The sequence below is a fragment of the Eschrichtius robustus genome, chromosome 10, assembly GCF_028021215.1.
Source record: "Eschrichtius robustus isolate mEscRob2 chromosome 10, mEscRob2.pri, whole genome shotgun sequence".
Classification (NCBI taxonomy): domain Eukaryota; kingdom Metazoa; phylum Chordata; class Mammalia; order Artiodactyla; family Eschrichtiidae; genus Eschrichtius; species Eschrichtius robustus.
Genome location: NC_090833.1, coordinates 36,610,101 through 36,624,045, shown reverse-complemented (window position 1 = coordinate 36,624,045; position 13,945 = coordinate 36,610,101). Strand labels below are relative to the sequence as shown.

Below are 13,945 nucleotides of genomic sequence, written 5' to 3'. Positions count from 1 at the left end.
CCCCCAACATTTTACAAGCTAGAGACTTGGAAATGTGGAGAGAATGTCCCAGTTTTCGGTGGAACTGAAATAATCAGGGCTTTGAAGGCCCTCTCATCCCCCAGTACGCAGCTTACTCCTGTGTCCCTGCTCCTGGGAGTGGCCTCCATCTCTCCTTCTATTTTATAAAGAATGGTATCTGTAACCACAAAGGTCAGAAGCCAAAGGACAGAGCTTTTCTTCTGTGATATCCAGGAGCCTTGGCAGAGAAATGTACTTTGGGGCTTGAGAATCAGAGACAGAGGAAAGCTGAGTAGTTACGAGCATCCTGGAAGGGTGGGAAAAATCCTACATTACAGAAGGCCTGGGTTCCAGGCCCTGCTCTGCTTCCAACTGGCTATGTGATCTTGGGCAAGTCCCTTCTCTTCTCTGGGCCTCAGTTTCCCTCCTGTACAATGTACATTCTTCTAGATGATCTAATAATCCCTTTCCTTCCCCCCACCCCCAGCCTTCCTAACCCTCTTCACACCACCCCTGCCCAAACCGGCTCTGACATTCCAGAAGCAGCCCTGAACTGAGGTTGAAGGTCTCAGGTGGGAGTTGCGACCCATCTCTGAGTTTCCTCCTGAGTTCTGGGCCCTGGCACTAGGCCCTGGCAGGGCATCTGGCCTTGGCAGCTCAGGGCCATCAGAGGGGAGAAAAGCCCTGTGCCTCTGAGAAAGGCCTCTGGGGGGCCTGCATTGTGATGACCTCATCCACTCTGTGACATCATCCTCTCTCCCACCCCCACTCCTCCCTGATCAACTGCTCTGCAAACAACCATCAGTCTGAATCCCAAAGGCCTGAGAAAGTCTGTTCTCCAGTACCTGCTGCTGATCTTCTGCCTCAGCCAGCAAGAAGCACCATGAAATTGGAATTCACCGAGAAAAACTACAACAGCTTCGTGCTGCAGAACCTGAACAAACAGAGAAAACGCAAAGAGTACTGGGACATGGCCCTGACTGTGGACCACCATGTCTTCTTTGCACATCGCAATGTGCTGGCTGCGGTCTCTCCACTGGTGAAGAGTCTCATCTCCAACCACGACATGAAGACCACTGATGAGCTCTTTATCACCATTGACCCCAACTACCTGAGTCCGACCACGGTGGACCAGCTCCTGGACTACTTCTACAGCGGAAGGGTGGTAATCTCAGAGCAGAATGTGGAGGAGCTGCTTCGTGGGGCCCAGTATTTCAACACACCACGCCTTCGAATTCACTGCAATGACTTCCTGATTAAGTCCATCCGCCGTGCCAACTGCTTGCGCTACCTCTTCTTGGCTGAGTTGTTTGAGCTCAAAGAGGTATCAGACTTGGCCTACTCTGGCATTCGCGACAACTTCCACTACTGGGCCAGTCCTGAGGCCTCCATGCACTTCATGCGCTGTCCACCTGTCATCTTCGGCCGCCTGCTCCGAGATGAAAACTTGCATGTGCTCAACGAGGACCAGGCTCTCAATGCCCTCATCAATTGGGTATACTTCCGGAAGGATGAGCGGGAGAAGTATTTCAAGAAGTTCTTTAATTACATCAATCTTAATGCTGTCTCCAACAAGACACTGATGTATGCCAGCAACAAGCTGATGGGCGTGGAGAACAGCTCAGCCCACTCAACCCTGATTGAGAGTGTCCTTGTGGACCGCAAGCAGGAGAGGCCAACCAGCCTGCTGAGCTACCAGCGGAAAGGGGCCCTGCTTGATTCGGTGGTCATCCTAGGTGGCCAAAAGGCCCACGGCAAGTTCAACGATGGAGTGTTTGCTTATATCATTCAGGAGAACCTGTGGTTGAAGCTCTCAGAGATGCCCTATCGGGCAGCAGCACTTAGTGCCACCTCTGCTGGTCGCTACATCTACATCTCTGGTGGTACCACTGAGCAGATTTCAGGGCTGAAGACGGCTTGGCGGTATGACATGGATGACAACTCCTGGACCAAGTTGCCCGACCTGCCAATTGGGCTTGTCTTCCACACCATGGTGACCTGCGGGGGGACAGTGTACTCAGTGGGTGGGAGCATTGCCCCAAGGAGGTATGTCTCTAACATCTATCGCTATGATGAGCGCAAGGAGGCCTGGTGCCTGGCAGGGAAGATGAGCATCCCTATGGACGGCACAGCCGTGATCACCAAGGGTGACCGGAACCTGTACATTGTCACTGGGCGGTGCTTGGTTAAGGGCTACATCTCCCGGGTCGGGGTGGTGGACTGCTTTGACACCAACACTGGGGATGTGGTCCAGTGTATCACCTTCCCCATTGAGTTCAACCACCGGCCCCTGCTCTCTTTTCATCAGGACAACATCCTCTGCGTGTACAGCCACCGGCAGAGCGTGGAAATCAACCTGCAGAAGATAAAGGCCAACAAGACGACTACCTCAGTGCCTCTCTTGCCCAACAACTGCCCCTTGGATGTGTCCCATGCTATATGCTCCATTGGAGACAACAAGGTGTTTGTATGTGGAGGTGTCGCCACAACCAGTGATGTCCAGACAAAGGACTACACCATCAATCCAAACGCCTACATGCTGGACCAAAACGCAGGCGAGTGGAAGACCCTGGCCCCCCCACCAGAGGCACTGGACTGCCCTGCCTGCTGTCTAGCCAAGCTGCCTTGCAAGATTCTTCAAAGGATTTAAACGGCTTTTTAAGTGGGAGAATAAGTAAATGCATTATTATTCACAATTTAATGAGAGAGAGAAAAAGAAGAAGATGGCCTGTTGGTTCCTTCTTAGTCTTTGTTTGGCCCTAAAGGTGGAGATGCTGGGCTACAGCTACCCCCAGTGGGGGGAAATTCACGGCCACTCTGTCACTGGAGGGATCCAAGCTGAGGCTGGAAGAGTCCCTGATGTGTGGGATCAAGACAATCTCCTGGGTAGTGGCTCCCAGTGGGTGGAAATTCAGGGCTACTCCGTCACTGGAGAGATCCAAGCAGAGACTGGAAGGGAATCCCTGGTGGGTGAGATTGAGGTATCTCCCAGGCACTGGCCAAGGTGATGTCTGGAAGGCCCCCTATTCTATACCCCTGTAGTCACCTTGTGGGCATCTGCTAGACTGACAGTTAAAGCATTTACTTAGAGTTGTGAAGCCTCAGACTCCTCCAACACTCATTTCCCTTGAGTCTGCCTAGGAAGGCAGGGGAGGGCCAATCTCAGGTCTGGGAGAGGAGCCTCCTGGGCTGGGGAGGGGGAAGACAGTATGAGCCAGGCTCAGGGATGCGGGCAAAGGGAGTGGGGTTGGGATGGGAGGGGAGGCAGGGTTACTTGGCTGTTGTGCTTGGCCACGCAGCTATGGTGTGTTTGTGTCTCATTTGTGGGAAAGTTGGGGGTTTACTTACAGTTGTTTCCAGTAAGCAAGGTTCATTGGGAACTTTCTCCAGGAATACAAGTTCTGAGGAGCTAGGGGTGGAAGAGAGGCGAGTAATGGGAGAGAAAAAGGAAACTGCATCTCTGTTGGAGAGAAGATTGGCGATAAGGCGAGATGACGGGATGAGAGACAGGATAGTGTTGCAGTTAGGGGTCTGGACACTGGGGACAGATGGCCTGGTTCAAATACCAGTTCCATCACTTACTGGGTAATCCTGGGAAAGCTGTTGACATCTCTGTGCCTTAGTTCCCTTATCTGTAAAAGGGGGACAATAAGAGCACCTACCTCACAGGGTGATGTGATGTGCAAAATGCCTAGGACAGTCCTTGGCGTATATTAAAGTGCTGTGGGAGTACTTTTTGAAAAGAAAAAAAAGAGGAGTGAGGCAAGGGTCTAGGTTCTTGGGTCCTTATATTAAGTTAGGTTCCATAAAATGTTCTTTGAGACTCCCTACCTCAAAGTCTTAGTGAGCTCTCCTCAATTCTAACTCCCTCTTCCCTTTCATTCGTGTACTTGCATATAATCCTCAACAGTTTAGAAGAAACTGACTCACGTCCTCGAACACTATATATAATCCTCATTCACCCATTCACTCGTTCATTCATGAATTTACTTGTCCACTCATCAATTCACACACACACACACACACACACACACACACACCAGTCACTGAGGCCTCTCTGCAGGTCCCTGTGCCAGTGTGTATTACACTTACAGCATGGCTCATGTTAGACTAACTACATACATAAAGCCCCGCAAAGCTAGTGGCTACTGTATTATACAGTGCAGGACACTTTACATATCCTCATGGTTCAAATCTGCTCCATCCCCTGCCTTTTCCCACTCAGTCCTGCTTCACCTGCTTAGCGGCATCTTCCTGACTTCCCTGACAGGTGGCCTCCCTCTTCAAAGCCTACCCCTCTGCCCAAGTCTTACTTTCCTCCTTGCAGGCCAGGACCTTGGATGTCACAGCTGATGCGCTCTCCCCTGGAACTTCTCCCACGTTTCTCACTTCTCCAATCCTGGGCAGCCCCCGACTCTGCTCACCTCATTGCGTCCCCCAGCTGGAAGAACAGGGTCTTACAGACCCACGCAGCTAAGCCCAGCTGCCCCATCAGCACCCCACCAGGCTTGGCTGACCCCAGAGTCACCTCTTATGACATCGGATGCCATTCCCTAGTGCTGATTCTCCAACCTTCTCTGGTGTCCTGGGGCCCGGCCCTTCCTTTCTCTTTCTTCTCAGCCACTTACCTCTCATTCTGCCACCAGAACTCCAAAGAAATAGAGGTCAAATTACCTAGCACCATAAACGATCCCTTATCCCCTAGAGCTTCTGCTGCTTTTCTGCACCTCAGAGGAAAAGGTGTCCTTCCATGATTCAAAGCTGACCCCTCCCTGTCTCTCTTTTTTTTTTTTTATACATTTATTTATTTTATTTTTTATTTATTTATTTTTGGCTGCATTGGGTCTTCGTTGCTGCACTCGGGCTTTCTCTAGTCGCGGCGAACGGGGGCTACTCTTTGTTGTGGTGTGCGGGCTTCTCATTGCGGTGGCTTCTCTTGTTGTGGAGCACGGGCTCTAGGCACGCGGGCTTCAGTAGTTGTGGCACACGGGCTCAGTAGTTGTGTCTCGCGGGCTCTAGAGCGCAGGCTCAGTAGTTGGGGCACACGGGCTTAGCTGCTCCGCGGCATGTGGGATCTTCCCGGACCAGGGCTCGAACCCGTGTCCCCTGCATTGACAGGCGGATTCTTATACCACTGCGCCACCAGGGAAGCCCCCCTCCCTGTCTCTTCATTCTGTGACCTCACAACTTTTCAGGCTCCCCAGTGCCCGTCTCTCTCCACATCCGCTTCCTGATGTCTTCTCTTCATCCCATAAAGGTTCTCCTATCAAGGTTCTTCTATCCTGAAAACAAACCCTCCTCAGTTCTGAGGTCCGCCTCTTGCTATCTGTGCATATCTGTCCTCAGCTGAGCTTCCTAAATGTTGCTTCTGCTCTCTGGCTCCAGATCAATCTCTAACCCACTCAGTCTGGCTTCTGTTCCCACCATGCCACCAAACTGTCTACTGATGACACTGTCCTCTGTCTTTTTCTCAGCATTCTTTCTATTCCTTGCAGTACTGGACAGTATTGGGCACTCCCACCTGCAGCAGAATCACTAGAGTGCTTGCTAAAATGGGAGATTTTTAGCATAGTGGGATTATAATTTGATATATTAACCAATGTGGCCTTTCCTTCCTCCTTCCCACATTAAAATTAGACCATGAGGCTGAAGCATCAGGGTTTATCAGCTTGAGGAGGCTGACACAGCTGAATGTAGGAATCAGAGTCCAATTCTTTTGTTGCTAGGGGAACTTTAGCAATTCATAGCAGAGATTATGGTCTTGAAAGACATGACTTTTGTACTACAATCCAGGTCTTCAAACTGGGGTACATGAAGTCTTTCCAAGGGAAATTCAGACATTCATAGTTTTAAGGGAATCAGTTTCCAAATCCTCAACTTTTTCCTAAAATTGATCTGAGAATACACCTGTGGTGGAGATTTCATTCTAGCTCCCTTTTCCCATCTTCCCTTTCAAAATTATCTGTCAAACATTTTACACACACACACACACACACACAGAGCAAACTTTAACCATCCCAAATCTTCCCAGGATGCACTGCCCCGGATGCCACGTAAGGGTATAAACTGGTGTCAGTGAAGTGTCGGCGAAGACTCCTTTCATCAAGACACCAATATCCAAAGAAGAGTTTGTTGTATTTATCTGGCTTTTCTAGACAGTGTTTCTGCCAAGGTGTGAAATCTGGTGTTAGAAACTGGGGTATTTTGGTCCAAGTTGGTTTTTTCAGAAATGTTAAATAGCACAATGGTATGATGACATATTTTTAAAAGCTTTATTGAGGTGTAATTCACATACTACAATTCACCCATTTAAAGTATAGAATTCAATGGCTTTTATATATTTACAGAGTTGTACAATCATTGCCACAATCAATTTTAGAACATTTTCATCGCTCCAAAAAGAAACCTTGTACCCCTTACCTATAACACTCCAACCCCCTCATTTTCCCAGCCCTAGGCCACCACTAATCTACTTTCTGTCTCTATGGATTAGCCTATTCTAGACATTTCATATAAAATATGACCTTTTTTCTAGCTCTCACTTAGCATAATGTTTTCAAGGTTCATCCATGTTGTGGCATGTGCCAGTACTTCATTCCTTCTTACAGCTGAATACTATTCCATTGTGAGGTTATACCACATTTTATGTGTCCATTTATCAGTTAGTTGATGGACATTTGGGTTGTTTCCACTTCTTGGCTATAATGAATAGTGCTCTATGAACATTTGTGTACAAGGTTTTGTGTTCACATATGTTTTCATTTCTCTTGGGTATATACATAGGAATAGAATTTTTAGATCAAATTTTAACTCTATGTTTAACCATTTGAGGAACTGCCAGACTGTTTCCCAGAGGAGCTGCATCATTTTACATTCCCACCTACCATCTATGAGGGTTCTAATTTTTCTGCACCCTCACCAACACTTCTTATTATCTGTCTTCCCAAATATAGTCATCCTAGTGGGAGAATGTAACATCTCATTGTGGTTTTGATTTGTATTGCCCTGATGCCTAATGATGCTGGATATCTTTTCAGGGGCTTTTTTTTTTTTTAATTAAGTTATTATTTATTTATTATTTTATTTTTGGCTGTGTTGGGTCTTTGTTTCTGTGCGAGGGCTTTCTCCAGTTGCGGCAAGCGGGGGCCACTCTTCATCGCGATGCGTGGGCCTCTCACTATCGCGGCCTCTCTTGTTGCGGAGCACAGGCTCCAGACGCGCAGGCTCAGCAGTTGTGGCTCACGGGCCTAGTCGCTCCGCGGCATGTGGGATCCTCCCAGACCAGGGATCGAACCCGTGTCCCCTGCATTGGCAGGCAGATTCTCAACCACTGCGCCACCAGGGAAGCCTCAGGGGCTTATTTTTGATTACAGTTGTTTAATAACCTTGCCTCTTCTGTGCTCCACTGTCAGCAGAGAAAGTATTACTCTTGAGGAAGAGTTCTGTGAAGACAAAACAAAGATAGCATGGCTCAGAAACATGACAGTTGTAGCGCATTATTTCATTCAGGCCACAGAATCATGACAAGTCTCTATGCCTTCCTACCTAGCCATCTATCTTAGAATATTTAAGATTTTTAAAAGTATGTTAGAAAATATCCACTACCAAGCATGTCCTCTCTGCATTTTCACCATTCTCAGTAATAAGAAAGCACTCCCATTCTCCTGGGTCTATTTGCATATTTGGTACCATTTAAAGGATGACATAAAAAGTTCCACATTTATTTTCTTTTTTTTTTAATCTTTTAAAAAATTTATTATTTAATTTATTTATTTTTGGCTGCGTTGGGTCTTCGTTGCTGCGCGCGGGGTTCTCATTGCGGTGGCTTCTCTTGTTGCAGGGCGGGCTCTAGGCACGTGGGCTTCAGTAGTTGCGGCGCATGGGCTCAATAGTTGTGCCTCGCGGGCTCTACAGTGCAAGCTCTGTAGTTGTGGCACACAGGCTTAGTTGCTCCGTGGCATGTGGGATCTTCCCGGACCAGGGCTCGAACCCATGTCCCCTGCATTGGCAGGCAGATTCTTAACCACTGCACCACCAGGGAAGTCCCCCACATGTACTTTCAAAAGAACAGTGTTATATCTTTGAGCAAAAGTAAATATATCAACTGTAAGTTAGAACGCTTATTGGGAATTCCTTGGCACTCCGGTGGTTAGGACTCCGCCCTTTCACTGCTGAGGGCCTGGGTTCAATCCCTGGTCGGTGAACTGAGATCCCTCAAGTGCGCAGCATGGCCAAAAAAATTAAAATTAAAAAAATCAAAACAAAATTTGGGACTTCCCTGGTGGTCCAGTGGTTAAGACTCTGTGCTTCCACTGCCGGCGGCGCGTCTCTGATCCCTGGTCGGGAAACTAAGATCCCACATGCCGTGCAGTGCAGCCAAAAACAATTTTTTTTAATTTTATTATTAGAATGCTTTATTCAGACTTGTAAGAAACATTTAAAACCTTTTTTATTAGGGATATAACACACATAGAAAAGTGACAATACATAATTGTATAGCTTAACGAATTATTGTAAATATTGTAAATATCCATGTAACCACTATTGAGTTTAAGAAATAGAATGTTGCCAATACCTCAAAAGTCTCCTATGTGGCCCCCTTCCTGATTATATCCCTTCTCTCCCCTCTGACCTTTATGATAATGCCTTCCTTGCTTTTCTGTATAGTTTACCATCTAAGTAAGCATTTCTAATACACAGATTAGTTTAGCCTGTCCTTGAACTTTACATAAGAGAATTGTACAGTGTGAATTATTTTGTGTCTGGCTTCTTTCAGTCAAATTGTTTTCACAGTTGATCCATGTTGTTGTATGTAGGTGTAGTTCTTCCCATCCCTCTTCTATATAGTTTTCTGTCATATGAATGTATCCTTTCATTTATCCCGTCTCCTGTTGATGGACATCTGGGTTGTTTCCCGTTTGGACAATTACAGGCAATGCTATTCTTGTGAATGTATCTTGGTGCACGTGTACTCAAGTTTATCTGGGACATATACCTAGCAGTGGAATTGCTGTCTTCATTTCTAGATAATGCCAAACTATTTTGCAAAGTGATTGTGCCAATTTACATTGCCATCAGCAGTACATGAGAAGTCCTGTTGTTTCTACATGCTTGCCAGTACTTGGTATTGTCCGACTTTTATTATCGCCGATCAGATTATGAAGTATTATCTCCATGCAGTTTTAATTTGCATTCTCTTGATTGATAATTATAGGTTAAGCACCTTTTAATGTTTACTGGACATTTGGATTTCCTCTTTTGTGAAATCTTTGCTTTTTTCTATTTGGTTGACTATTTTCTCTTTTTGACTTGTTGGAATTCTTAATATAGACTGGATATGAGTCCTTTACCAGTTTCAAATGTGGTAAATATCTTCTTCCACTCTGTGGCTTGCCCTTTCACTCATAATGGTATATTTTAATTTTAGTTAGTCTGATTTGTCTTTTTGTTTTTGGTTACTGCTCGTGATACTTGAGGAAACCATTCTCTACCCAGAGGACACGAATATCCCATATGGATATATAATTGTCCCAGTACCAATTTTCCCACTTCTCTGCAGTGCCGACATGCTTATGAGCTCTCTTATTCCATTAGTCTATCCGTCTGACCTTATGCCAGTACCACAGCCTCCATTTCTATAGCTTTAACATATCCTATACAGTTTAGAATTCATTTGTCAAGATCAATTTGGATTTTGGTTGTGATTGCAATGAATTTACAGATCAATTTAGGAAAATTTCATATATTTAGAATATCAGTTTTTAAAGTTCACGGAGGTGGTATGTTTCCATTTTGGGGAGTCTTCTTTAATTCCTCTTAAAGTTTTATACTTTGTAGAGGTCTTACACAACTTTTGTTAGATTTATTCCTAGGTATTTGATGTTTTAAAATTAACAAATGTTATTAAAATATATAGTTATGTATATTATATATAATATTCTTTTAAAAATATGTAGTATTCTTTTAAAAATTCATTTCCTCTTTTTATAGTTAGTCTATAGAAATACAGTTGATTTCTGTATATTCATTATGTATTTAGCAGATTGTAGGAGATGTTTAGATATTCTAGATGTGAGCCCTTTATCAGTTGTACATGTGGTAAATATCTTCTCTCCACTCAATATGAATCACAGCTCTAAATGTAAAATGTAAAACTACAAAACTTCTGGAAGAAAACATGGACAAAATCTTTGTAATTGGGGGTTAAGCAAAGATTTCTTAAATACGACACCAAAAGCATGATCCGTTTAAAAATTGGTAAATTGGACCTCATCAAAATGAAAAACTTTTGCTCTGGGAAAGGCACTGTTAAGGGGATGAAAAGACAAGCCGCATATTGAAGAAAATATTTGCAAATCACCTATCTGACGAAGCACTTGTATCCAGAATATAGAAAGAATTTGTAATAATTTATTTGGAGATATTTCCATAGTTTCCATATACACAATTATATCATGTATAAATAATGACTTGTTTTTTTTTAAGGAAGTTCCCTCTATTCCAAGTTGCTAAAAGCTTTTATTGTGATAGATGTTGAATTATCAAATATTTTTCTGAATCTATTGAAATGAGCATGTTTTTTCCTTGTTTTAGGACAATTCACTTTTATTAATTTGTCAATGTAAAACCATCCATCCATTCCTGGGATAAACCTAACTTGCTTATGACATATTACATATATATTTTTATATAAAATACAATATACATTTATATAATTATTAGCCTCAGTAATTACATAATTTCTTTAAAATATTACCGGATTCCATCCACTATATATTCACTCAGGTTTTTATTTGTAAAGTTCTCATATGGAGCTATTGTAAACGGTATTTTCAATTTTTTAGTTTCTAATAATACACTGCTAGTACTATATAGAAATACAATTGATTTTTGTGTGTCGACCATATACCTTGCAACTTTGCTAAACTCACTTATTTTAGGAGTTTATTGGGTAGATTTCTTGAAATTTTCTATGTAGACAATCATGTCATCTACAAATAGGGACAAATTTATTTCTTCCTCTCTAATCTGTATGCCTTTTATGTCTTTTTCTTGTCTTGCTGTGCTGGCTAGGACTTCCAGTACAATGTTGAATAGGAATGATGAGTGGGAACATCTTTGACTTATCCCTGATCCTAGGGGGAGAGCATTCAGTCTTTCACCATTAAACAGGTTTTTCATAGATGTCCTTTATCAGGCTGAGGAAGTTCTGCTCCATTCCTAGTTTGCTGAGATTTTATAATATATATATTATACATATATATTATATATATATAATATATATATTATATATATATAATTTATTAAAATGTTTTTACTAGCTATAGGAATATTCAGTTCTATTTCTCCTCGTGTTATTTTTAAGTTGTATTTTCTAGGAATTTCTCTATTTCATTTACATTTTCAAATTTATTAACATACAATTGTCTGTATATACTTTTATGATCTTTATAATCTCTTTAGACTCTTCAGTGATCCTATTTTTATTCCTGATTTTGAATTTTTTAAAAACTTTTATCAGTCTCACATAGGTGCCTTTATGACTTTGGATAGTCAGTAGTTTCTTAGATATTACCAAAAACATAAATGACCATCATAAAAATTAAAAACTTTTGTGCCTCAAAGGACACCATCAAGAAAGTGAAAAGACACAAATGGAAAAAATATTTGAAAAGCACATATATGACAAGGAACTTGTATTAGAATATATAAGGAAGTCTTACAACTCAGTAATAAAAGGGAAAAAAAGCAATTTAAAGATGGGCAAAGGATCTGAATACATTTCCTCAAAGAAGATACACACATAGCCAACATGCACATGAAAAGATGCTCAATATCATTAGCCATCAGTGAAATGCAAATCACAACCACAATGAGATGCCACTTCATACCCACTAGGATGGTTATAATAATTTTTTTTTTTTTAATTTTTGGCTGTGTTGGGTCTTTGTTGCTGTGCGCAGGCTTTCTGTAGTTGTAGCAAGCGGGGGGCTACTCTTTGTTGCAGTGCGCGGGCTTCCCATTGCAGTGGCTTCTCTTGTTGTGGAGCACGGGCTGTAGAGCACACGGGCTACAGTAGATGCGGCACGTGGGCTCAGTAGTTGTGGCTCACAGGCTTAGATGCTCCGCAGTATGTGGGATCTTCCTGGACCAGGGCTTGAACCTGTGTCCCCTGCATTGGCAGGCGGATTCTTAACCACTGCGCCACCAGGGAAGCCTAGGTTATAATAATTTTTTTTAAAAACAGATATGAAATATTAGTGAGAATGTGGAAAAACTGGAACCCTCAAACAATGTTGGTAGGAATGTAAAATAGTACAACCACTTTGGAAAACAGTCTGGCAATTTCTCAAATGATTAAACATGCAGTTACCATATGACCCAGTAACATATATACTGGGTATACATACCCATTAATTTCATTCCTAGGTATGCATACTCAAGATAAATAAAAACGTATATGCACACAAAAACTTGTACGTGAATGTTCATAGCGGTATCATACATAATAGTTAAAAAGTTGAAATAACCCAAATGCTCGACTCATAAATAAATAAATGTAGAATATCCATATAGTGGAATATTATTAAGCCATAAAAAGGAATGAAGTACTCACACATGGTACAACATGGATGAACCTTGAAAACATTATGCTAAATGAAAGAAGCCAGTCACAAAAGACCACATGTTGTATAATTCCATTTTTATGAAATGTCCACAATAGGCAACTCTACAGAGACAGAAAATAGAAAATTAGTTGTTGCCTAGAGCTGGGGGATTTGAGAGTACTGAGAAGTAGAGACTGAAAGTACAAAGTTTCTTTTGGGGGTAATAAAAAGGTTCTAAAATTGATAGTGGTGATAGATGCACAATTCTGTGACTATACTAAAAGCCACTGAATTGTATACTTTAAATGGATGAATTGTATGGTATGTGAATTTTACCTCAATAAAGTTATTAAAAAGATACCATGCCTCTGTCTCGGTCATTCTTTCTTTCTTGGATTGCTCACTCTGGAGGATGTCAACTTCTGTGTCATGAGCAACCTTTTGGAGAGGCCCATGTGGCAAGGAACTGAGACTTCCTGACAACAGCCATGTGAGACAACCTCATGGGAGATGCCCCTCAGATTCCTGACCCTCAAAAACTATGTGAAATAATAAATGTTTGTTATTTTAAGGTACTAAATTCTAATTACACAACAATAGATAATACAAGCCCATCAAGATTTTTAAGACATGATGTTCTAATAAAATTTTACTTTTTCTATTTAGTAATATTTAGTAATTATAAAATTTTCTGGTGTATTTTGTTGCTTTGGTTAAATGTATACTACTAATAATGATGTCAATGCAAAACAAAATTTTAACATTCAGAGCCTTATTATGGTCATAGGATATTTTAAACAGTTAATTATATTACATATTTTTGTTACCAGGAAGTATGATAAGGGCAAGTGTTGGAATGGTAGTATGTGTTCATGGAGCAAAAGTAAGAATCTGAAATTTAATATTAATGAAAAGCTTTATCATTTTTTAATGGATTATGGTATCAAATCACTATGGTATTTAGATGCTACCAGATACATTTAAAAGAGCAATGCAATGATTTTATTTGAAAGGATCACTATTACAAGATATGAGAAATTATATCCCTTGCAACTAATTAAGTTATGAAAAAAATTAGATGTCAATTTAAAAACGCACAAGAGGCATGTAGATTTTAACAGTTCCTTTAGGGAGCGTTTCTTTTTTTTTCTTTTTATCTTGCTTGGAGTTCATGGTGATTCTCTTAAATCTGTGGTTTGATTTCCTTTACCAATTTTGGGAAATTCTTAGCCATTTTCTCTTCCAACATTGCTCCATTCTTTCTCTACTCTCCTTGCTAAAATTTTTTTTAAATTAATTAATTAATTTTTGGCTGTGTTGGGTCTTCATTGCTGCGT

At 42.0% G+C, this 13,945-nt stretch overlaps 1 protein-coding gene across 1 annotated transcript; it reads left to right on the top strand.

The window, feature by feature from the left end:
- The first annotated feature begins 883 nt into the window (after nucleotides 1-883).
- CCIN (calicin) lies at nucleotides 884-2,650 on the top strand. Its single transcript, XM_068553569.1, has one exon. The coding sequence runs from the start codon at nucleotides 884-886 to the stop codon at nucleotides 2,648-2,650; it is 1,767 nt and encodes a 588-aa protein (XP_068409670.1).
- Nucleotides 2,651-13,945: the final 11,295 nt, after the last annotated feature.